Source organism: Pelobates fuscus, chromosome 1 (genome assembly GCF_036172605.1).
Source record: "Pelobates fuscus isolate aPelFus1 chromosome 1, aPelFus1.pri, whole genome shotgun sequence".
Classification (NCBI taxonomy): Eukaryota; Metazoa; Chordata; class Amphibia; order Anura; family Pelobatidae; genus Pelobates; species Pelobates fuscus.
In genome coordinates this window covers 315,605,674-315,628,817 of record NC_086317.1, presented here as the reverse complement: position 1 = coordinate 315,628,817, position 23,144 = coordinate 315,605,674, and the positions used below count along the sequence as shown (strand labels likewise).

The following is a 23,144-nucleotide window of genomic DNA, read 5'->3' as shown; positions in this document are numbered from 1 at the left end:
TGGCCCCCACCCTGAGCGGCGGGTGGGGGCCATAAAGATACTGAGGGGGGGGACCTACTGTCCTTATCAAGTACTCTTTGTCATTTTACACAGCGTCGGAAAGTTCTTTGACATTTTCCCACGCTGTGTAATTTGACTCATAACACTCTGATTGGTGGGCTTGAAATCCATCCAAACAGAGTTCTGTTATTTTACACTGCGTGTGAAATTTCTTTGGAACTTTCCCACGCTGTGTAATATGACACAGAGCAATCTAATTGGCTTAAATAACCAATCAGAGTGTTCTTAGCCTAATTGCAGGGTGGGGCAAGGCTTTATAAGCCTTCCCCCGCCCTGCAGAGCTCAGTCTGCGCGGATCCTTCCATGGGTGAAGATGGGTTTTTCTTTTTTTGTGCTCGGGTTTTTTTATTTTATTTTAAGTTCGACAGGTATGATGGTTTTTTTATTTGGCCTTTTTGGGGGCTGAAAAATGAAGATTTTAGAAAAAATGAGACGTCAAATGGGAAGTTTAATTTTTCTTTACAGGTTAGTTATTTTATTCCCCCTTCTCTATTTTTAGGGTGAGGGGGGTAGGTAGGGGGTAACTTTTTATTTGGGTGGGGGGGAGGTGACTAGGGGCTTGGGTACCCCTAGTCACCATGATGGGGGGGGATTTTCATTTAGGGCCCCCACCTGCCGCTCAGGGGTGGGGGCCCGGGGGGGGGGAAGGACAGTAGCCCCCCCCCCACATTCTTATTTAGGGCCCCCACCCGCCGCTCAGGGGTGGGGGCCGGGGGGAGGACAGAAGGTCCCGTTCCCCCCCTTACTGTTATTTAGGGCCCCCACCCACCGCTCAGGAGGGGGAGGACAATAGGTTCTCCCCCCCCCTTATTGTTATTTAGGGCCCCCACCCGCCGCGCAGGGGTGGGGGCTGGTTGTGGTAGGGTTGTTGTATTCAAACAGTGAGCAGCCACAGGCATGTCCCCACTCGTGGTATAGCGAGTAGGGGCATTCGGGAGATTTTAATCTGCCTTATGCTATTATGCTATTATGGGGTTTATATTGACCCCCATAGAGTGAGGGAGGACATGGGGGGTTTAGGAAGTGACGGGGTGCACTGCTCCCTGCCGCTTCTATCTGTACATTGTACAAGGAGGGAGCTGCTAATGAATGAATAGATGAAAATCACGTTCGCATGCCCAAGTGTTTAACTGGGCATGTGTGGGAATCTCAGTGCTATCTAGTGAGGGCAGATGACGTGTCCCACAGGGACTTAATCTACCCACACAAAGATGGCGACGCCCTGAATATAGATCAGGGCAGAAAACAAAGATTAAAAATAGGTAATACGGGGGGCTTAGGAGCATTTGGGGGTGACTAGGGGGTCAGTTAGATGTAGTGGAGTTGGGGGGTTTAAAAAAAAAAAAAAGGGGGCGGGGCCTGACTAGCATGGAGGACAGACGTGCCATAGCTGAGCTCCTCAGCAAACAGGGAGAATAATGGCACACCTCGCTACACAAAGCCAACAAATGGAGTTTAAAATCAACTTACCTGTCCCACGATGGGGCTGGGAACCGATGTGGCAGTCAGTAACCCACTTTAAGCATGTCGAAGGCACTCCTCACAGCATGGAACCTGGCGCGCGCCGGTCGGGGGAGGCGGCCGATCTCCCGGTCCGGCGCTGCAAAGTGATGATGCCTAACAAGCAGGAGCCCCGTTACTCCCCCCCCCTGGACCGTCGGGGGTGATCGCGGTCCAACTCAGAGAGGCAAACCCGGACTGGGGAGAGCGCAGGGCGAAGCCACTTCAACCTACCGATTATTCAGCGTGACACCCAATATGGCGACTGCCACGTGCCTCCCCGTTCACACGGACTCAGACCATGGAATCTCACAGAAGTTGGAAGAACTACTTGCCATCTTCTGGCGCAAGATAGAGGGCAGAAGGCAGCCACTTACCTCCCAACAGCCACACAGCCAATCGACAAAGAGGCTGCCTCCAACTCGAAAGAACGCTCCGAAGGCCTCACATGCAGGACAGGCCCCATCATGGCGGAGGACCAAGCTGCACAAGAGGCGGAAACACCGCATGAGATGTCACCAGGGACATCTGCACAGAGGAGAAACAGGACCCGACATGCTCACCTGCCCCACCTGGAGATACCCGGGACCAGAACCCTACAACATCCCGCTCCGTTTCAGATCCCATCCATGGACGATCGGAAAGACTACAACATGGAGGCAATGGCGGCCTCACACCATGAAGGTGACCAGCGATGGCCCACCCATGACCCTCACACTGAGCTGCAGTACCAAGCCTCCAGAGTCTGAGTGGGATGACCAATATGGACTGCCATAAGGACTAATCATGCTCTGCAGTGTACAGTAGCAGGTTCAGTCCAAAAGACCCGCAGTTAATCTCCTATAAGTTACTTAAAGTTAGCCACTCTTATTTGTGCCCCAGTACTTCTTAGATTTTAGTCCACCGCCTGTGCTCACAATCTTCACCGGCCTTTAAACCCTGTCTCACTCCCATAATAGAGTGCTACAGTATTAGGATTGTTCATTAAGTCTGCACACAAGCCTATCTTAAAGTAGCTACACTACAAAGTTAAGCAGGCTTTCATGTGTTAATTTCCATGCAACTAAATTCTAAGCCTAACAAGTCCTGCTAATAGTTTCAACTTGTTGTACCTTCTTACTTTAGCCATACGGGACTAACCTGAATATACTAAAAACATAATAAATGGGAGCTTTTCCTCATCTAACAGCCACCCTTCTCAGATAAAACGAAAATGTTGAAGCTTGTTTAAACATATACTATAAAAACGTGCATGTTCCTCATATGTCACTTAATGCTTTAAACATGTTTTATTGATGCTTGCTCATGCTGATGTGACATATAGTAAGCCTGTCTGTATTTTCTCCTATATGCACAACCAAAATAAAGAATTTAAAAAAAAAAACAAAAAAAAAACAAACTATTTGGCCACGACAGTGCCGCTTTAAATTAAAGCGGCACTGTCATGCCGAACTTACCTTTCCTCGATCTCTTCCTCTTCTCCGCCTCTCTCAGGATCTGTTATTCTTTTCTTCCATTCTTCTTTAGTTTTCTTTAAAATTATAAGACAAAGTAGGGACTCTTTGCCTTATGGAGGATTCCTCCGCTTGACCAGCTCTGACCAGCGGAGGAGCAAAGTGTGCTTCATTTCCGCTGGTCAGTGCAATTTTCCCATGATCCCTAGCTTTCCTCCCAGTTCCCACAATACTTCCTGTCAGTATTGCCGAAAGTCCTGTCACTTAGACAGAACGCCGGCAAAACTGCCGAATTGCATCCTAACAGAATGAGAAGAGTTTCTCCATTGGTGTTAGGATGCAATTCGGTACTTTGATCGTATCGGAATTTCATTCTAATGAATGAAACTCCGATCCTATTCATTGCTGTGGCTGCAACTTGCAGCCGCTTAGTAGATAACTCCCTAATTCCCACGGTATCAGGGAGCTATCTACTAAAAGGCTGAAAGACCTGAATTGGTCTTTCAGCCAAATGTACTAATACTAAGTAAAGATTACTTAGTATTAGTAAATAATATGCCCCTACTCGCTATACCGCGAGTAGGGGCATGTCTAGTAAGCAGTGAGCAGCCTGTGGCTGCTCACTGTAAAAAAAACAAAACAAAAAAAAAAAACCTAATAAACCCCCCCCCCCCCCCCTGCGCGGGAGTTAAAGATGGGGGGGACCTACTGTCCTCCCCCCTGGCCCCCACAGCTGCGCGGTGGGTGGGGGCCCTAATAAAATAATAAGGGGGGGGACCTACTGTCCTCCCCCCCCTGGCCCCCACCCCTGCGCTGTGGGTGGGGGCCCTAATAAAATAATAAGGGGGGGGACCTACTGTCCTCCCCCCCTGGCCCCCACCCCTGCGCTGTGGGTGGGGGCCCTAATAAAATAATAAGGGGGGGACCTACTGTCCTCCCCCCCTGGCCCCCACCCCTGCGCTGTGGGTGGGGGCCCTAATAAAATAATAAGGGGGGGGGACCTACTGTCCTCCCCCCCTGGCCCCCACCCCTGCGCGGTGGGTGGGGGCCCTAGTAAAATAATAAGGGGGGGGACCTACTGTCCTCCCCCCCTGGCACCCACCCCTGAGCGGTGGGTGGGGACCCTAAATGAACCCCCCCCCCATTAAGGTGACTAGGGGTCCCAAGCCCCTAGTCACCCCCCACCCAAAACATTCTATCCCCTACCTACCCCCCTCACCCTAAAAATAGTGAGGGGGGAATAAAATAACTAACCTGTAAAAAAAATAATTAAACTTACCATTTGACGTCTTCTTTTTTCTAAATTCTTCTTTCTTCAGCCCCCAAAAAGGCCAAATAAAAATCCATCATACCCGTCGCACTTTAAAAAAAAAAAAAAAAAACGAGCGCAAAAAAAAATTAATCCATGTTCACCCATGGAGGGCACGCCGCGTACTGAGCTCCGCAGGGCGGATCAAGGCTTATATATCCGTTTAAGCCAATCAGAGTGCTCTGTGTCATTTTACACAGCGTGGGAAAATTCAAAAGAACTTTCCCACGCTGTGTAAAATGACAGATCACTGTGATTGGATGGTTTTCAAGCCATCCAATCACAGTGCTCTGTGTCATTTTACAAGCGTGGGAAAATTCCAAAGAACTTTCCCACGCTTGTAAAATTACACAGAGCACTGTGATTGGATGGCTTGAAAACCATCCTATCACAGTGCTCTGTGTCATTTTACAAGCGTGGGAAAGTTCTTTGGAATTTTCCCACGCTTGTAAAATGACACAGAGCACTCTGATTGGCTTAAACCAACCAATCAGTGTGTTCTAAGCCTAATTGCAGGGCGGGGCAAGGCTTTATAAGCCTTGACCCGCCCTGCGGAGCTCAGTACGCGGCGTGCCCTCCATGGGTGAACATGGATTAATTTTTTTTTTGCGCTCGTTTTTTTTTTTTTTTTTAAAGTGCGACGGGTATGATGGATTTTTATTTGGCCTTTTTGGGGGCTGAAGAAAGAAGAATTTAGAAAAAAGAAGACGTCAAATGGTAAGTTTAATTATTTTTTTTACAGGTTAGTTATTTTATTCCCCCCTCACTATTTTTAGGGTGAGGGGGGTAGGTAGGGGTTAGAATGTTTTGGGGTGGGGGGGGGGTGACTAGGGGCTTGGGACCCCTAGTCACCTTGATGGGGGGGGGGTTCATTTAGGGCCCCCACCCACCGCTCAGGGGTGGGGGCCAGGGGGGAGGACAGTAGGTCCCCCCCCTTATTGTTTTATTAGGGCCCCCACCCACCGCGCAGGGGTGGGGGCCAGGGGGGAGGACAGTAGGTCCCCCCCCTATCTTTATTTAGGGCCCCCACCCACCGCTCAGGGGTGGGGGCCAGGGGGAGGACAGTAGGTCCCCCCCCCCCATATCTTTATTTAGGGCCCCCACCCAGCGCTCAGGGGTGGGGGCCAGGGGGGAGGACAGTAGGTCCCCCCCCCTTTATTATTTTATTAGGGCCCCCACCCACCGCGCAGGGGTGGGGGCCAGGGGGGGAGGACAGTAGGTCCCCCCCCTTATTATTTTATTAGGGCCCCCACCCACCGCGCAGGGGTGGGGGCCGGGGGGGAGGACATGGGGGCCGGGGGGGGGAGGACAGTAGGTCCCCCCCCTTATTGTTTTATTAGGGCCCCCACCCACCACGCAGGAGTGGGGGCCGGGGGGAGGACAGTAGGTCCCCCCCCTTATTGTTTTATTAGGGCCCCCACCCACCGCGCAGGGGTGGGGGCCGGGGGGGAGGACAGTAGGTCCCCCCCCTTATTATTTTATTAGTGCCCCCACCGACCGCGCAGGGGTGGGGGCCAGGGGGGAGGACAGTAGGTCCCCCCCCCCCCTTATTACCATTTATGTTTTTACAGTGAGCAGCCACAGGCTGCTCACTGTTTAGTGGACATGCCCCTACTCGCGTTATAGCGAGTAGGGGCATTGGGGAGATTTTAATCTCCCTTGTGCTATTATGGGGGTCATATTGACCCCCATAGAGTGAGGGGGGGACCTGGGGGGCTTATGAAGTGGTGGGGAGCACAGCTCCCCACCGCTTCTGTCTTTACATATTACAAGGAGGGAGCTGCACGTCGGTAGCTCCCTCCTTGTAATAAACTGATCGAACAAACGAACACTGATACTCAGTGTTAGTTTGTTCGTCTGATTTTTTCTATTCATTCATTCGTCTGTCTGATGAATGAATGAATAGATGAAATTCCCGTTCGCATGTCCAGGTGTTTCACTGGGCATGTGCGGGAATCTCACAGTCTGTCTAGTGTGGGTAGATGACGTGTCCCACAGGGACTTCACCTACCCACACAAAGATGGCGGCGCCCTGAATAAAGATCGGGGCAGAAGATACAGATTTAAAAATAGGTAATCTGGGGGGCTTAGGGGCATTTGGGGGTGACTAGGGGGTCAATTGGATGTAGTGGAGGCGGGAGGGGGGTTAAAAAAAAAAAACGGGATTCGGCATGACAGTGCCGCTTTAAGGTTTGTTTTTTTTTACATTTTGTTGTTGTTTTTTTTTCTACCAAACACTGACGCAGCAATACGAAATATATCTTGTATTGCAAAAAGAAAAACATTGACACTTCCTTTGTTTATTTATAGATATCTCAGCACTAGAATTGGTCTTTGTGCATGTGAAGGGGGTTTTCTTTTTCCTTGAAGGCTATGTGGTTTGTCTCAATGTTCTATTTTAATCAAGTAAGTCAGAATAGCTAGCTGGTGGAGAGAAATATAATATATACTCGTGGGATTTTGAACCTGCATGGCTCATTTAGGCTTAGACTCCCTAAGCTTCATTAAATCTAAGAAATAATGTGACCTTTTTAGAATAGGAACTGCTTTTCTGCTTGGATTTGCTACTATTTGAAAAGTTAATTAAAAATAAATAAATAAATCCCTGCAGCTTGTTTGAAAACCATAGATATATTTTTTTTGTAATACATGGTAAAACATGATTAGTACTGAAATAATCAATATATCTTGCACCTTTTTAGTTAAAGGGAATCTCCAGTGCCAGGAAAACGATCCGTTTTCCTGGCACTGGAGGGTCCCTCTCCCTCCCACCCCCCAATCCCCGGTTACAGAAGGGGTAAAAACCCCTTCAGTCACTTACCTGGTCAGTCACTTACCTGGGACAGTGGCGATGTCCCTCGCCGCTGTCTCCGCCTCCGCGACGCTCCTCCTATCCATTGCGTCGGCCGGTGGGCGAGACTGATCTCGCCCACCGGCCGAGGGGACCTAATGCGCATGCGCGGCAATGCCGCGCATGCACATTACGTCTCCCCATAGGAAAGCATTGAAAAATAATTTCAATGCTTTCCTATGGGGTTTTGAGCGACGCTGGAGTTCCTCACACAGCGTGAAGACGTCCAGCGACGCTCTAGCACAGGTTTCCTGTGCTAGAAACCAGGAAGTTCCCTCTAGTGGCTGTCTAATAGACAGCCACTAGAGGTGGAGTTAACCCTGCAAGGTAATTATTGCAGTTTATAAAAAACTGCAATAATTACACTTGCAGGGTTAAGAGTAGTAGGAGTTGGCACCCAGACCACTCCAATGAGCAGAAGTGGTCTGGGTGCCTAGAGTGTCCCTTTAAAGGTATTTTTTTTTTCTACTTACTAATTATTTCCATCTAACAAAGACCCTCTAAGATTGCTCCCTTTTTGAAGTTCATCTTCATGGGCATTACACTAGTTTGCCTTCACTGCAGAGTCCGCCATACGTCTCACATTAATCGCTATAGTGCCAGGAAAACAAACTTGTTGTAGTTATAGTTATTATAGTTTCCCTTTAGCACCAGCAGGTAGACTTTTTCAATATTTTCCAATCTCAGACTTTACCGTAAAATTAAGTAGTCACTTTTTTTTGTCTTATGATATATTTTAAGTTTGTTGGAATTTCAATGAAATTCTATAGCATTTTACGTAAGTATTTAACGCATATTTTATCTTCATTATATGCTAAGTAATTTCTAATGAATTAATTACTACTCACCTACTATGCAGTTGTAAGCATGCCAAGTAGTAATCTAGCCTTTTTAAAAGAACTATTTAAATATGTCGTTGGTGTCCCCCAAGGTTTAAGTCCTTGGTCCCCTACTGTTCTCCATCTATACTGCCTCCCTTGGTAAACTCATTAGCTCCTTTGGCTTCCAATATCATTTCTATGCAGATGACACGCAAATCTACCTGTCCTCTCCTGATCTCTCCCTGTCCCTCTTGACTAGTGTCTCTGACTGCCTTTCTAACTGGATGGCTGTCCGCTTCCTTAAACTAAACTTGACCAAAACTGAAATGCTGGTCTTTCCTCCTTCAAGTGTTGTTACTCCTGTGTCTGTCTCCCTCCAAGTCAACAGTGCTACCATCAGCTTCACCACGCAGGCTTGCTGCCTAGGTGTTCTCTTTGACTCCAACCTCTCCTTCAAGCCTCATGTTCAGTCTATCGCCAAATCCTGTAGTTTCCATCTCAAAAACATTGCGCGCATCCGACCCTACTTAACGCCAGATGTGATTAAGGTGCTGGTCCATTCCACTGTCCTTTCTCGCCTTGACTACTGTAATCCGCTTCTCAGTGGTCTTACATGCTCCCAACTTGCGCCGTTACAGTCCATAATTCATGCGGCGAGGCTCATCTTCCTGTCCGCCCGCACCTCCTATGCCTCACCCTTCTGTCAGTCCCTACATTGGTTTCCTGTAAGATATAGGGCTCAATTTAAAATTCTGGTTCTTGCTTTCAAATCTCTACATAATGCTGCTCCCACCGATCTATCCTCCCTAATACACAAGTATGTCCCGTCTAGGTCCTTCCGATCAGCTGAAGACTTGCGTCTATCTTCTGTCCGTACTCCCACCTCTGATGCTCGCCTTCAAGACTTCTTGAGGGCTGCACTGTTCCTATGGAACTCGCTTCCCTCCTCCATTAGATGTTCACCCAGTCTCCACTCCTTCAAAAAATCATTAAAAACCCACTTCTTCATAAAAGCGTATCAATTAAACTGTTAATAGCTCCCAACTGATTCCTCTCTTGCAACTGTCACTAGTCTAATACTATCCTTACCTTTTGTGTCACTTTACCCCACTCCCTCTGGCATGTAAGCTCATTGAGCAGGGCCCTCAACCCCTCTTTTCCTGTGTGTCCAACCTGTCTGGTTACAACTACATGTCTGTTTGTCCACCCATTGTAAAGCGCTGCGGAATTTGATGGCGCTATATAATAACATAATAATAATTGAATAAGATAACCATACTATTGAATGACTTTTGTCTGCCAGACTTTATTTCCAATTTCTTTCCATTCCCAAGACATTCAGCTGGCAATTAATTAGTTTAAGGGACACTATAGTCACCTAAACAACTTTAGCTTAATGAAGCCATTTTAGTGTAGGAGTTAAATCACTTTGTGTCTGTTTATGCAGCCCTAGCCACACCTCCACTGGCTCTGATTGACACATCCTGCATGAAAAAAACTGTTTTTATTTTCAATCAGATGTAATTTACCTTAAACAATTGTATCTCTTGCTCTTTAAATTTAACTTTAATCACATACTAGAGGCGCTTGCAGGGTCTAGCAAGCTATTAACATCTAAATTAAACAGAAATTAAATAATAAAGGAGGGATAAACATTAGATTACTTTTTACAGGAAGTGTTTATGAAGGCTGTGCATGTCACATGCAGGGAGGTGTGACTAGGGTTTATAAACCGTGATTTAACTCCTAAATGGCAGAGAGACTGCAGGGGCATGATCTATGCACCAAAACTGTTTCATTAAGCTAAAGTTGTTTTGGTGACTATTGTCCCTTTAAGTGGTTCTGCAGTTTTTCAGGGATCCAGACATGTACGTGGCATCATTGGAAGGAATTTGCAGGTGGCAGAAGCAGGAATAGCATATTATCAAAGAAAGTTTGCAAATTTTATTTTTAATTACCTGATGCAAAACTAAGCTTATCATATGTGCAAATCACTCTGCTCTTCAATTTTGAAGAAGGTTGTATGAATACCACTTGGTGATATATTAACAGAAGGCATTTAAAAAAAAAAAAAAAAATTTTTTTTATTTATTTATTTTAATTATGACTTGGAGCAACTGTACCTAGAGGTAACAAACCACTGAGGACTCCTTCAATGGGTTTCATGAGCAGGAAACAAAAAATACATGTTGGTAAGAACTACAGTGTTCCTGTGTGCCAGAGGCTCATTTCCCTGTCACTCTCCGGGTCTCTAAAGGGATGAAGAAATAATCTTATTTTAATTTTTTTTTTCCTCTCCACTGTCTCTGTGGCTTGCAGTTCTACTACTTCATTGTTTTACTTAGAACCCATAGAATCCATCCAAACTTGTATAGAGCAGAGGACCGCAACATACACACTTCAGGCATGATGAACATGCAGAAAGAAGAATGGCCTGTGTGTGTGTGTATGTGTATCTATATATATTTTATTTATTTATTTATTTAAAGATGTTTAATGTACTGTATTTTGTTTACATTTTTTTAGGATAAAATAGTAGTGATGTCCCGAACAGTTCGCCGGGAACTGTTCACTGGCGAACATAGCTTGTTCGTGGCGAACGCGGCGGGTGAACATATGCGATGTTCGGTCTGCCCCCTATTCGTCATGGAGGTGGGAGGGTCTGGGAGGGAGGGTCTGCTGCTTATTGGCTGGAATGTGTCTGCTGACTGTGAGGTGCAGGGTCAAAGTTTACTCAATGATGACGAATAGGGGGCGGACCGAACAGTGCAGATGTTCGCCCGCTGCATTCGCCACGAACAAGCTATGTTTGCTGGCGAACAGTTCCTGGCGAACTGTTCGGGACATCACTATAAAATAGCCTTCCTTTAATAGCTGTCCCCCCTCATGAGTCAGAAGCCAAGCAAATTGCATTAGGACAGGACAGTCAGGAAGACATATAGTAAGGAAGGATATCGCTTCATGTCTAGCTATTGTTTCTCTGTCTGCAGCTTGCTTGAAGATTATTCATTATGTAATATAAGGAAAGGCGCCCACTCCCCTCTGTCCTACCAGACAAATACACAATATATAGACTTGTTTTGACATACATACTGTTTCTCTTAATGTCCTAGCTTGGCTTTATATTTATCCAAAATTATTCTCTGTGCATAAAACGTGAGCAAAGTTAAACAACCACATGGGACAAGCATAGCACCCTATTGGTGGTTAACGCAAAGTAGGACGGAAAACAAGGGTTCCTGCTGCTTTCCCTCCTTGTGGGAGTTTTTAAAGCTCAGCTAAGGCAGTCATTGTCTGAAATAACTGCTTAACAAAACTTTATTAATGGGGCACTATAGTGTGAGGAACACACATTTTGTATTCCTGACATTTTATTTCTAAAACCACTGTTTAGGTCAGGGGTAGGCAACCTTCGGCTCTACAGATGTTTTGGACTACATCTCCCATAATGCTTTTACAGCCATATTGCTGGCAAAGCATCAAGGGAGATGTAGTCCACAACATCTGTAGAGCCGAAGGTTGCCTACCCCTGGTTTAGGTGGTCGGGCCCCCCTTACCTTGGTTTAGGAAAAGGATTTGCTCACATTTTGCCGACACGGTGCTTCTCGCATCTGGCCCTGCCCTTGATCCGCCTTCTTCGCTCACATCTTTAGTTTTGATGATTTTAGCCAAACCATTTGGATGACTAGCGCTAGACTAAAGATTTTAATGACGATTTGAAGATAAACCATTAGTTAACGGAAAGCCAGGGGCAGGGTTCTATTTGCACCATAACCGCTTCATTCTGATGGAGTTATGGTGCCCAGAGTGTTTAAGCCCAACACTGTATTTTCCTAGCAATGTATCATAAATGTGTTGTTAAAATAAAAAATATGGAAAAAGACCCCTATTTATCATGATACGAGGCACCATATGAGATATGTTAGTTTTCACTGCTAAATATATGACATGCCCTCATAGATGGGGTGTTTTCTGCACAACATTCTTATTTATTTTTCAAATGGTTAATTAGTGACAAATTGTTTTGTTTTTCTATTTCCTCCCTTTATATTGTAGATAATTGAATATTAACATGTTGTGCTAAGGAATCCAGAAGAGTTGAAAATCACTTTCAAACCATCTGTGATTTCTATTTCTAGGCCAACTATTTATTGCATGGTTCGTCAACCTGGTCCCTACCGCCCACTAGTGGGCGTTTCAGGATTCCAGGTGGGCGGTAGGGATTTCCAGGTTGATCGGGCGGGCGGGTGCGAGCCGGCGGTACCCGTGCGACTGGGTACCGCCGTGACCATTTGCGGCTCCGGCCCGCCCGGTAAACCGCCTTCCAAGTGTCCATCGGGTGGCCCATGCTGTCAGGGCCACCCGATGTATGCGGATTGTAAGGGGGCCCGGTCAGCGCTGGGCGCTTTAACAGCGCGACCGGGCCCCCTGTGATGACATCAGAGCTTGGAGGAAGTGATTCCCCGGTCACTCCTCCCAGCTAACACTGAGAGCCGCGCGGGAGGAACACCAGGGAGTCAGAGTGGGAACTCTGACTCCCATCCACCTGAGCCACCACTGGACCCCAGGGAAAGTCACCCTCCTGCACCTTAAAGGTAGGAAACAGGAGGGTGACTTAAATATAATGTGTGTGTGTGTGTCTTTGTAGGTATGTCTTGTGTGTGTCTGTCTGTATGTGTCTTTGTATGTATGTCTTGTGTGTGTGTATGTGTCTGTCTGTGTATATGTGTGTGTGTGTGTTTGTATGTGTCTTTGTATGTATGTCTTGTGTGTGTGTGTGTGTATGTGTCTGTCTGTGTATATATGTGTGTGTGTGTGTGTCTCTGTATGTGTGTCTTGTCTTTGTATGTATGTCTTGTGTGTGTGTCTGTCTGTGTATATATGTGTGTGTGTGTCTGTATGTGTCTTTGTATGTATGTCTTGTGTGTGTGTATGTGTCTGTCTGTGTATATATTTGTGTGTGTGTCTGTATGTATGTGTGTCTTGTCTTTGTATGTATGTGTCATTGTATGTGTGTCTTGTGTCTGCATGTGTGTGTGTCTATGTATGTCTGCATGTGTGTGTGCATGTCTGTGTGTCTGTTTGTATGTATGTGTCTTGTGTGTATGTGTGCCTGTTTGTGTGTCTGTATATGTGCCTGTCTGTGTCTGTATGTATGTCTTGTGTGTGTCGTATGTGTGTCTGTATGTGTCTTGTGTATGTGTCTGTCTGTATGTATGTGTGTCTTGTCTTTGTATGTATGTGTCATTGTTTGTGTGTCTGCATGTGTGTGTCTATGTATGTCTTATGTGTGTGTGCATGTCTGTTTGTATGTGTGCCTGTTAGTTTGTATGTATATGCTGCGAGACTAAATATTTGATATCTGGTTCGATTTTCGTAAGGAACAAACGAAGGTCTCTTTCAGTGATATTCAGACGACTTCTCTGTTTGCGCATAATATGATTTCTCATTTGTGCGTCAGCTCATCTCCTCTCCCTCCTCAATTCCCCTCCCCACCTTTTTTTCCCCTTTTTTCTATTTTTTAACCATCCTTATAGCAATGTCCAGTAGGAAGGCTGAGCTAGGTAGCCCACTTACTATAGTCCACTATAACATACAGACACACACATACAGACACACACATACAGACACACACATACAGACACACACATACAGACACACACATACAGACACACACATACAGACACACACACACACAAGACACACACACACAAGACACACACACACAAGACACACACACACAGACACACACACACAGACACACAGACACACACACACACACACAGACACACACACACAGACACACACACACAAGACACACACACACACAAGACACACACACACACAAGACACACACACACAAGACACACACACACAGGACACACACACACAGGACACACATACAAAGACATAGACAGGCCTGTCTGTGTCTTTGTATGTGTGCCTGTCTGTGTCTTTGTGTGTGTGTCTGTATGTTATAGTGGACTATAGTAAGTGGGCTACCTAGCTCAGCCTTCCTACTGGGCATTGCTATAAGGACGGTTAAAAAATAGAAAAAAAGGGGAATAAAAGGTGAGGAGGGGAATTGAGGAGGGAGAGGAGATGAGCTGACGCACAAATGAGAAATCATAGAGAGATAATATGAGAAATCATATTATGCGCAAACAGAGAAGTCGTCTGAATATCACTGAAAGAGACCTTTGTTTGTTCCTTACGAAAATCGAACCAGATATCAAATATTTAGTCTCGCAGCATCAACCTCAAGGATCTCATTAATCACTAGTAAAGGTAATTTCAATTTACTTTATTGTTTTCTCATTAAACGTTCTAAAGTTAAAAACCTTATAAACCTGCATTAAGTAGAAATAAAAAGATAAATGTACGTACATTTATTTTTTTTAAAAACACCCCCCTTTCTTAAAAATATTCTGCATTTGCGCGAAAACTGGTGGGTGGTAAGGAAATTTTTTCAACCAAAAAGATGCATTAGTGGGCGGTAGGTAGAAAAAGGTTGACTACCACTGATTTATTGCAATCTTTCCAATTCCCTGATCAATCTCTGATGTTAGTTTATTTAGTGGCTTCTGCTTTGGTGGCCTGAAAGGGGCATGCATCCATTGACAATTATTTTTTAAACCCTTTTAAAAAGATATGCAATCCAAAATAAAACAAGAAAACTTTGTAAAATGTGTAATCAATGTGTACTATAAAGTTGGTCAAATTGCATTGTTGTGCACGCTTCTCGCTCTTCTTACAACTCAACATGTGTAAGTCTGTCACGAGTGCCCAGTGCACTTTTCTAGCATTCCTAGGGCTAGGAGTAGATATGGAAAGCATAGGAAATAAGAAGCCGGTAAATTATGAAGAAAAATAGTTGCCTTCCTTTTTTCATCTTGTAGAGGGAGGCAACTGTCTCGTTCAAAGCTAAAGCTTTTAAATGAGACAGTTGTCTCAAAGTGATGAATGCCCCTTTAAGTGGTGTATGAGATTCTGCTAATTATAGAAATTATGGTCTGTGTGTGTGTGTTTTTCTATTCATTTGCTATTAAAGGGTCCATGCTTTTAATTATTCTCCAATAGAGTATTCCAGGAAGAGATGATTCTTTGAAGTGTGTAAATAATTATCTGCCTGATTTTGGCCAACAGAAGATTTAATTACTGGGCGTGTATCTGAATGCAACATATTTTTACTCTTTGGGTGTAGCAACCCAATAAAATCACATGTCCTTTTCAAAGAGAGAGTATATATTGAATCACGCTGTAAATCACTTTGTAAATGCAAATATTGTACATTATCCCCTATGGCATCGCTACAGCGGGGCAATGGGGCACACGGCAGGTGCCTACTTTGGCAAAATATAAGTGTCCTTGCAGCAGGAAGTACCGACCGTGAAGGAGTTCTGTACTTACGGTGCTCTCCCTGCACAGCTCCCTCATGCGAATTGCTCTGTGTCGGCATACTTAATATGACATCATGCAAGCATCAACATCCATACAGGGCACACATGGGGCTTGTGCAGGGTGATTACAGTTATGCGACCCAGCTCCAACCATTGGCCACCACGGAGAGGATCCACTCCAGCTCTCTCAGAGAAAGGTAGGGAAGCTGGGTGGACCTTTTAAATAAAATGTGTGCGTGTGTATGTCTGTGACTGTGTGTGTGCATGAAACTGTGTATATGTTTAGTAGATAGCTCCTTAATTTGGTATCCTTAAAGGGAAACTCCAGTGCCAGAAAAACGATCCGTTTTTCTGGCACTGGAGGGTCCCTCTCCCTCCCACCACACAACCCCGGTTACTGAAGGGGTGAAAACCCCCTCAGTGACTTACCTGAGGCAGCGGCGATGTCCCTCACCGCTGCCTCCGCGACGCTCCTCCTTGTGATTGCGTCGGCCGGTGGGCAAGACTGATCTCGCCCACCGGCCGAGGAGACCTAATGCGCATGCGTGGAAATGCCGCGCATGCGCATTACGTCTCCCCATAGGAAAGCATTGAAAAATCATTTCAATGCTTTCCTATGGGGTTTTGAGCGACGCTGGAGGTCCTCACACAGCGTGAGGACGTCCAACGGCTCTAGCACAGGTTTCCTGTGCTAGAAACTAGGAATTGACCTCTAGTGGCTGTCTAGTAGAGAGCCACTAGAGGTGGAGTTAACCCTGCAATGTAATTATTGCAGTTTATGAAAAACTGCAATAATTACACTTGCAGGGTTAAGGGTAGTGGGAGTTGGCACCCAGACCACTCCAATGAGCAGAAGTGGTCTGGGTGCCTGGAGTGTCCCTTTAAAGGGACACTATAGTCACCTGAAAAGCTTTAGCTTAATGAAGCCGTTTTGGTGTATAGAACATGCCCCTGCAGCCTCACTGCTCAATCCTCTGCCATTTAGGAGTTAAATCCCTTTGTTTATGAACCCTAGTCACACCACCCTGCATGTGACTTGCACAGCCTTCCTGTAAAGAGAGCCCTATTTAGGCTTTCTTTATTGCAAGTTCTGTTTAATTAAGATTTTCTTATCCCCTGCTATGTTAATAGCTTGCTAGACCCTGCAAGAGCCTCCTGTATGTGATTAAAGTTCAATTTAGAGATTGAGATATAATTATTTAAGGTAAATTACATCTGTTTGAAAGTGAAACCAGTTTTTTTTTTTTTTTTTTTTTCATACAGGCTCTGGCAATCATAGCCACGGGAGGTGTGGCTAGGGCTGCATAAACAGAAACAAAGTGATATAACTCCTAAATGACAGTGAATTGAGCAGTGAAATTGCAGGGGAATGATCTATACACTAAAACTGCTTTATTTAGCTAAAGTAATTTAGGTGACTATAGTGTTCCTTTAAATATGGCAATCCCACATAAGGATAGCAAATACGGGTGTTATCTACTAAACCAGGTCTCGACATTCCCAGGCGTCGAGGTGCCGTGGCGACTAACAATTTTGGCCTGGGATTTGTCAGCCCGTTTAGCCACCGAGGTGGCTGGCTGACTGAGAGCGGAGGCAGGTGGCCAGCTGAGGGAGAGTGGAGGCAGACGGCCAGTCTGCTCAGGAAGAGAATGGGCAGGCGACTGGCTCAGGGAGAGCTGAGGTGGCAAGGGAGCTGTCATTTTTTTGCTCTCCTCCCTCACGCGCCATACTGAGAGGCAGAATATGACATCGGACATGCAGTCTGGTTCCAATACAGCATCATTCCACAGGTGCAGTACTTGCAGTAGCAGTGTGTTTTGTAACCTGGACAAGTGAAGAAGTTAGATTGCCCTTCAATAAAATTGATAGACTGAAACCCATATTAAGTGTTAACTTAGAGTATGGGGGGACCCGGGTGGGAGCGATGGTAAGACTAAGAAGATTTACAAGATGAATTGATGATGACAATATATCAAGGCCGGAAGTATATAAGCAACAATAAACGTATGCAGGGCTGATATAATTCTGAAATAAAATAAAAAATTACAAAGTTTGATTGCCTCATGATGTCAGATCATTAAAGGATAACTACAGCTCACTAAAGTAGTTAGGATCCTTGGTGTGCCCTGGCACTCCTGATTGTAAAAAGTTAAACAATTTTAGAATGGCTTAACTTGTTACCTAAGGTGCTCATTGTCGTCACTGCTTCCTATTTAGAGCCAGATGTTCCTGAGCTAAGATCTACACCACTGGGTTCAGCTGTGATTGTGAACGTCCTGCTTTTAATAGGAAGTAGTGGAGATTGGGACCTGGTCCGGTGGGCCATAGGTATGAAGTCCATCTGTTCTGGAACAGTTGTTAGGATTGTGTTAAAGGTGCCTGGAGTGTTCATTTAAGTGCAAAAACTATTGCCTGGAACATTGGTGTGTAGAGTATTTGAGTAGGATCACTGGCTAAATTTGTGTGATGGTGTAGGTTGCGGAAATAAAGCACTGCTTATATTCTTCTGGAGAAGTACTTTTTGTGTTTGTGGTTTTCGTATTTCCCTTTTTATACCCCCCTAACCAAGACCACCCCCTGGCTTATTAACTTCAAAATAAGTAATTAACTTAAGTGCTCTCTCTGGGAGGCCTCCATTCGTATGACCGAACCCATGTGTTTTATGGAATGGCGGCCATCTTGTCTCCCAAACGCAGGCATCGGTACTCTGACATCGAATGCATTGAACGAATTCCGGACACTCCAACTTGCGAACGGTGAACTTGTACCACCACCTGCTCCTCCCACATACAAGCCAGGAGAGTGCTCTTTGGGGAAAAGACTTATGCATTTAAGAGGAGCACATGCTCCCTAAGAGCCAGGAGGGAGCCTTCACTTTTATTCGCACAGGGACTCCCGAAAGTTAACTGGTAACTACCTCTTTCTCCCTGGAACTGTTTTGGGCTACAACCTTGTGGTCGGCCAGTCAGAATTTTAGCCAGATGGTGATTCCCTTACACCAAACGGATTTGAGCATTATTTCAACAATTTGGGCGGTCAGATCCAGGCTATTCGGGAATATAAAACGTGGCGTTCCTGTGCAATTTGAATGTGATTATGGGGTATTTGTGTAAATTCTGTATGGTTCCCTGTAACGGAGAGATAAAGGAGTTGACTTTGACTCCCAGACACAGGGACACCTGTGAGGAATTTGTGTTGTTTTGTATTAAGACCCCATACTGGGGGTCTGTGTACAATTTATGTGTGCCTTGCTTGAATAAACCAGATCTACTCCCAACCTTAAGTCTCGACTCGACTAATGTATGGGGGGGGGGGGGGAGAAGCTTTACTAGCTATAATCAGTACTGCATCTGGAAGGGGCTACATCACTCTGGGAAAGAGAATCTTTGGTGGCATACTACAGTGGTCTTCCACACCCTCCCCTTGACATGAGCCATTATAACAAAATAATCAATGTTATTCACTTCAGCTTTTAATGATTTTAATATTGTGGCTGATCAGTGTAGGTATAAAAACTCTATCAAGCTTGATTTTGAAATTAAAACTGTGATTAGCTGGGATGGCACACTGGAGTTCTTAGCTGTTTAACTTTTCAAAGATTTATTCAACAAATAGTCAATGTAAGACGTGACTACTAGTTGTATAAATTGAGGCCATCATTTGTTTGGAAATTCTCGCTGGACATCTGGGATGCCTAACTTAAGTAAAGAACAGCAATTGGCCATCTTGGTCCCTAGACCATATTTTAATCTTGAAAGGGCTGCTAAATACTGAACAAAGAACATTGTTAATAAATTAACTGAAATATTTTAATACTCCGTAACTGAACCATTCGGTGTATTAATCGCATGGAACATTAACAAATTGTAGGGATAAAAGCAAGATTAAATAAAGACAAAAATTCCAACTCTAAAACGTCTTCAAAGGTAGCGACACCACTGCTTAGCACTTGGTCTTACGTCAGCTAGTGCCCTGGGAAAGTTCATGTCCTATAAATACCAGGACTGTGGTTCACAGTAATGCACAAAAAAAAGAGAACTTTGACAGATGTATTAATCAGTCTAGGAGTATTTTCTTGCGTATTGCACATTTGCTGAGACCAGTGCAGGATGCTCCCCAAATAGAGAAACTGCAATGCTTTAATACATAGTTGTCACTCTAAAGCAGGTATTAACCTTTTCTGGCAAGACCCCTAATTATTTAAGTTAGTTTAATGCAACCCATTATTCAGTTGTAAAATTTAATATGTGAATCAAATTCAATCTATACACTAAAATAAATGTAGCAGCACTTCTTCATTAGACTCTTCCCAGTGTCTGAGAGGTTGCACTGGTGTTAAGGGTGGCAATCTTATTGCGTGCATTTGACTCTGAAATAGCACCAGGAACCCAAGCTTCTGTCTCAATGATGGGATTAAGAGACACTTTTCTTCTGAGTAAATTTCTGCGTTATATTTGTCAAATATAACCATTCTTGTGTTTATTTTTGGTTTTGTGTTTTAGGAATCTGAATTTGACCCAATGAAATTTAACAGCGTTATTGAATGTGAAAAGCCGAATAATGACCTGAGCAGGTTTAGAGGTTACATGTAAGTATTATTATATTTATTTGGTGTTTTATTACTATGTTTTACAAATGCTTTCTTTAATCCCTTAAGTACCAAGCTTAATTTGTTTCTCACTTAAGGACAAAAACAATTTTTTTGCATTTTTGCTGTGTGTTCAGCCGCAATTTCCATCTTTCTCATTTACTGCCCAAATGTATATTATATACCGTTTTTTTCTTAAAGGACAAAAACAACTTTAATTTGATGCAACAAAAAATGGGGGAGGGGGGACCCTTTTCCACAGTTTTGACAATAATGTTTGTATAGTTAGTGCAGCTTAAGAAAAGTAATTAAAAATACATTAATTTATTTGTCCTGATATATGGAGTACATAATATGACTAGGACCTTAGTTTATTTTTGGTACTTACTTGTCACAAAATACAAGGAGTAAAATAAAATTTTAATGTGGAACGATTTTAGAATTTGGTATGTTTGTCTTAGAAGTCTCATAGCCATCAAAGAAAACAAAACCGACACATAAAAGTATATTTTATATAAATAGTAGTAGCTATTTACCTGGAGATATTTTGGCTATTTAACTACCACTTTCTGCTAAATAATGTAGTAAAATGCAGGTTTTTTTTTTCCTGATGTGTGTATACACATAACAAGGTTTTGTTTTCTTTTCATAAGGATTTTGTACACCTGTGTGCTACTGCTGTACAAAAAACCCATATGTTGTACTGCTACATATTCTGAGTTCAAGGATACCCCCAATTTCTGCATTTGCGGTTCTCCTGTGAATCTACAGCGCCATAGAAGAGACCTGACCGTTTAAGATTTTACAGTTAGAATTTTTATAAATGAATTTAATTATCTCTTGTCTCATTTTGGGACGTTATAGTAGATTAACTGTTGAAGTTACCCATCAAATACCTACCATTTGTGAAAGGAGACATTCCAAGTTATCTCATGTGTGTATATATTACCTTGGCATGCTGCAGTTTTTTTTTGTTTTTGTTTGTTTTATTTCACCCCTAATGTATCCCTTTTGGCACTAATTTGCAAAGTTACAGTGCCATATAATAGACCATACTATTTCAGTTTTTTACAATATGAATTTTCATCCATGAATTTGATAAGCTTCTTCCGCATTTTGGGGCATTGTAACAGTTTCACCATTAAAATTACCCCATAAATACATACTATTTGTGAAAGTAGACATCATGGGTCTATACATATGTTGTATGGTAAATATTGAGAATTTTTATACAGCAATTTTAGCACCAGTTTCTTTCAAAGTTTATAGTATTATTTAATTATTATTATGTTTTAAATGTACATTGCAATTGAGCAGTTTATTTTGTAAACTTGATGTTACTGTAATAAAAATCACTAAATTGTGCTGCGCTGTATCTCCTAAGTACAGAATGACACCCTTCGTATACTTTTGTCACGTTTTTGTGAAAATACAGAGCTGACTTCATAACATAACCACTGCAGTTTTTTATTTTTTTAAATTACAAATTGAAGATGAGTCTATGATGTCTTTTGGGGCAGTTTAGTAGTGCATATATTTAAACTACATAAATGTACTCATTTACAAAAGTGGACAGCATGGGGACCTGTGATATATTTTGAGCTTTACTGAGATGCAATTTTTTTACCAAATATTTTTTATTTTATTTTTTTTACATTTGTGATATTCATTTTTATTTTTAAATTTTTACACAAAAAAATACACATTGTATTTTGTGCTTTCTTTTTTAAATCTCGTGTGCCTTTGCAATAGAATTATCTTAAAGGGAAACTATAGTCCCAGGAAAACAAACTCCGTCAGGGACCTTGGACAGTGCACCGAGACCACTTGAATGAGCTGAAGTGGTCTAGGTGCCTATAGTGTCCCTTTAACTATACTCGGCAACACCTCCTGAGCACAACAATACCCCCATATATATATATATATATATATATATATATATATATATATATATATATATAGGGGTTTTCAGCAACTGGGAATGGGAGGTGGGAGGGAGAGGGGACCTGCAGTGCAAGGAAAACTGATTGTTTTCCTGGCACTGGAGAGTCCCTTTAAAGGGACACTATAGGGTCATGAGCAAAAACATTTATTCCTGACCTTGCAGTGTTACAAATACCACCTAGCCCCCCTCTCCTCTCCCCACCCACCTAAATATAACTATATAACATCTTACCTTTATTCCAGTCTGATGTTGCTTGCTCTCCTTGGCTGACATCATCTGAAGTGATGATCTCAGGCAATCACAATTCTTTCCCATAGGAAAGCATTGCATTTGTGAAGATTGGCAATTCTGATATCAGCCAAGGAGGCGGACTAGGTGGGCTGAGCCAACTGAATCCGTGCATCTCTATGAGGAAAGTTCAGTGTCTCCATGCAGAGGGTGGCTACTGGAGGTGTCCCTAGGCTGTAATGTAAACCGTGCCTTTCCTCTGAAAAGACAGTGTTTACTGCAAAAAGAACCTGCTGTGACTGACTATACTCACCAGAACAGCTACATTAAGCTTAAGTTGTTATAGTGACTATAGTGTCCCTTTAATCCTAACATTATTAATCATTAGGATTCCCTATGCTTACGTCTGCAGAGGAATACCATTGCAGATTTCAGCATGGATATTCACTTGCTGGCCCTAATCTTAGTCATAGTCCTAAAATTAATTCTAAACCCATTTTAAATATAAACCTAATAATAAGCCAAATACTAAACCTTATATTCCAAACCTAATCTTGATCCCTAATCCCTTGGGTCATTTGGTCCCCCTTCACCCACTTATCTTTCTCCAGCGCCGGGCTCCCTCGGTGCTGGTGACCTCTCCTCCCCCTGCCGATGTCAGATCTGAATGTGCATGCGCGGCAAGAGCTCTGCGCGCATTCAAACCGCCCATAGGAAAGCATTACTCACAGTGAGAATCACGGAAGCGCCTCTAGCGGCTGTCAGTGAGACAGTCATCAGAGGCTGGATTAACCCTCAGTGAAACATAGCAGTTTCTCTGAAACTATGTTTTCAGCTGCAGGGTTAAAACTAGAGGGACCTGGCACCCAGACCACTTTATTGAGCTGAAGTGGTCTGGGTGCCTATAGTGGTCCTTTAATGCTAATCAGATGCAGGGTGGTGTGACTTGGGCTGCATAAATCAAGTGATTTAAATCCTAAATGGCAGA

The 23,144-nt window shown here is 43.7% G+C and overlaps 1 protein-coding gene across 1 annotated transcript in view; it reads left to right on the top strand.

The window, feature by feature from the left end:
• ATP10A (ATPase phospholipid transporting 10A (putative)) overlaps positions 1-23,144 on the top strand; it is a 184,986-nt gene that overhangs the window by 75,233 nt on the left and 86,609 nt on the right. Inside the window, exon 3 of the mRNA XM_063459159.1 lies at positions 19,898-19,983. Coding sequence (XP_063315229.1) covers positions 19,898-19,983 — 86 coding nt within the window. The remainder of the gene's footprint in view (positions 1-19,897; positions 19,984-23,144) is intronic.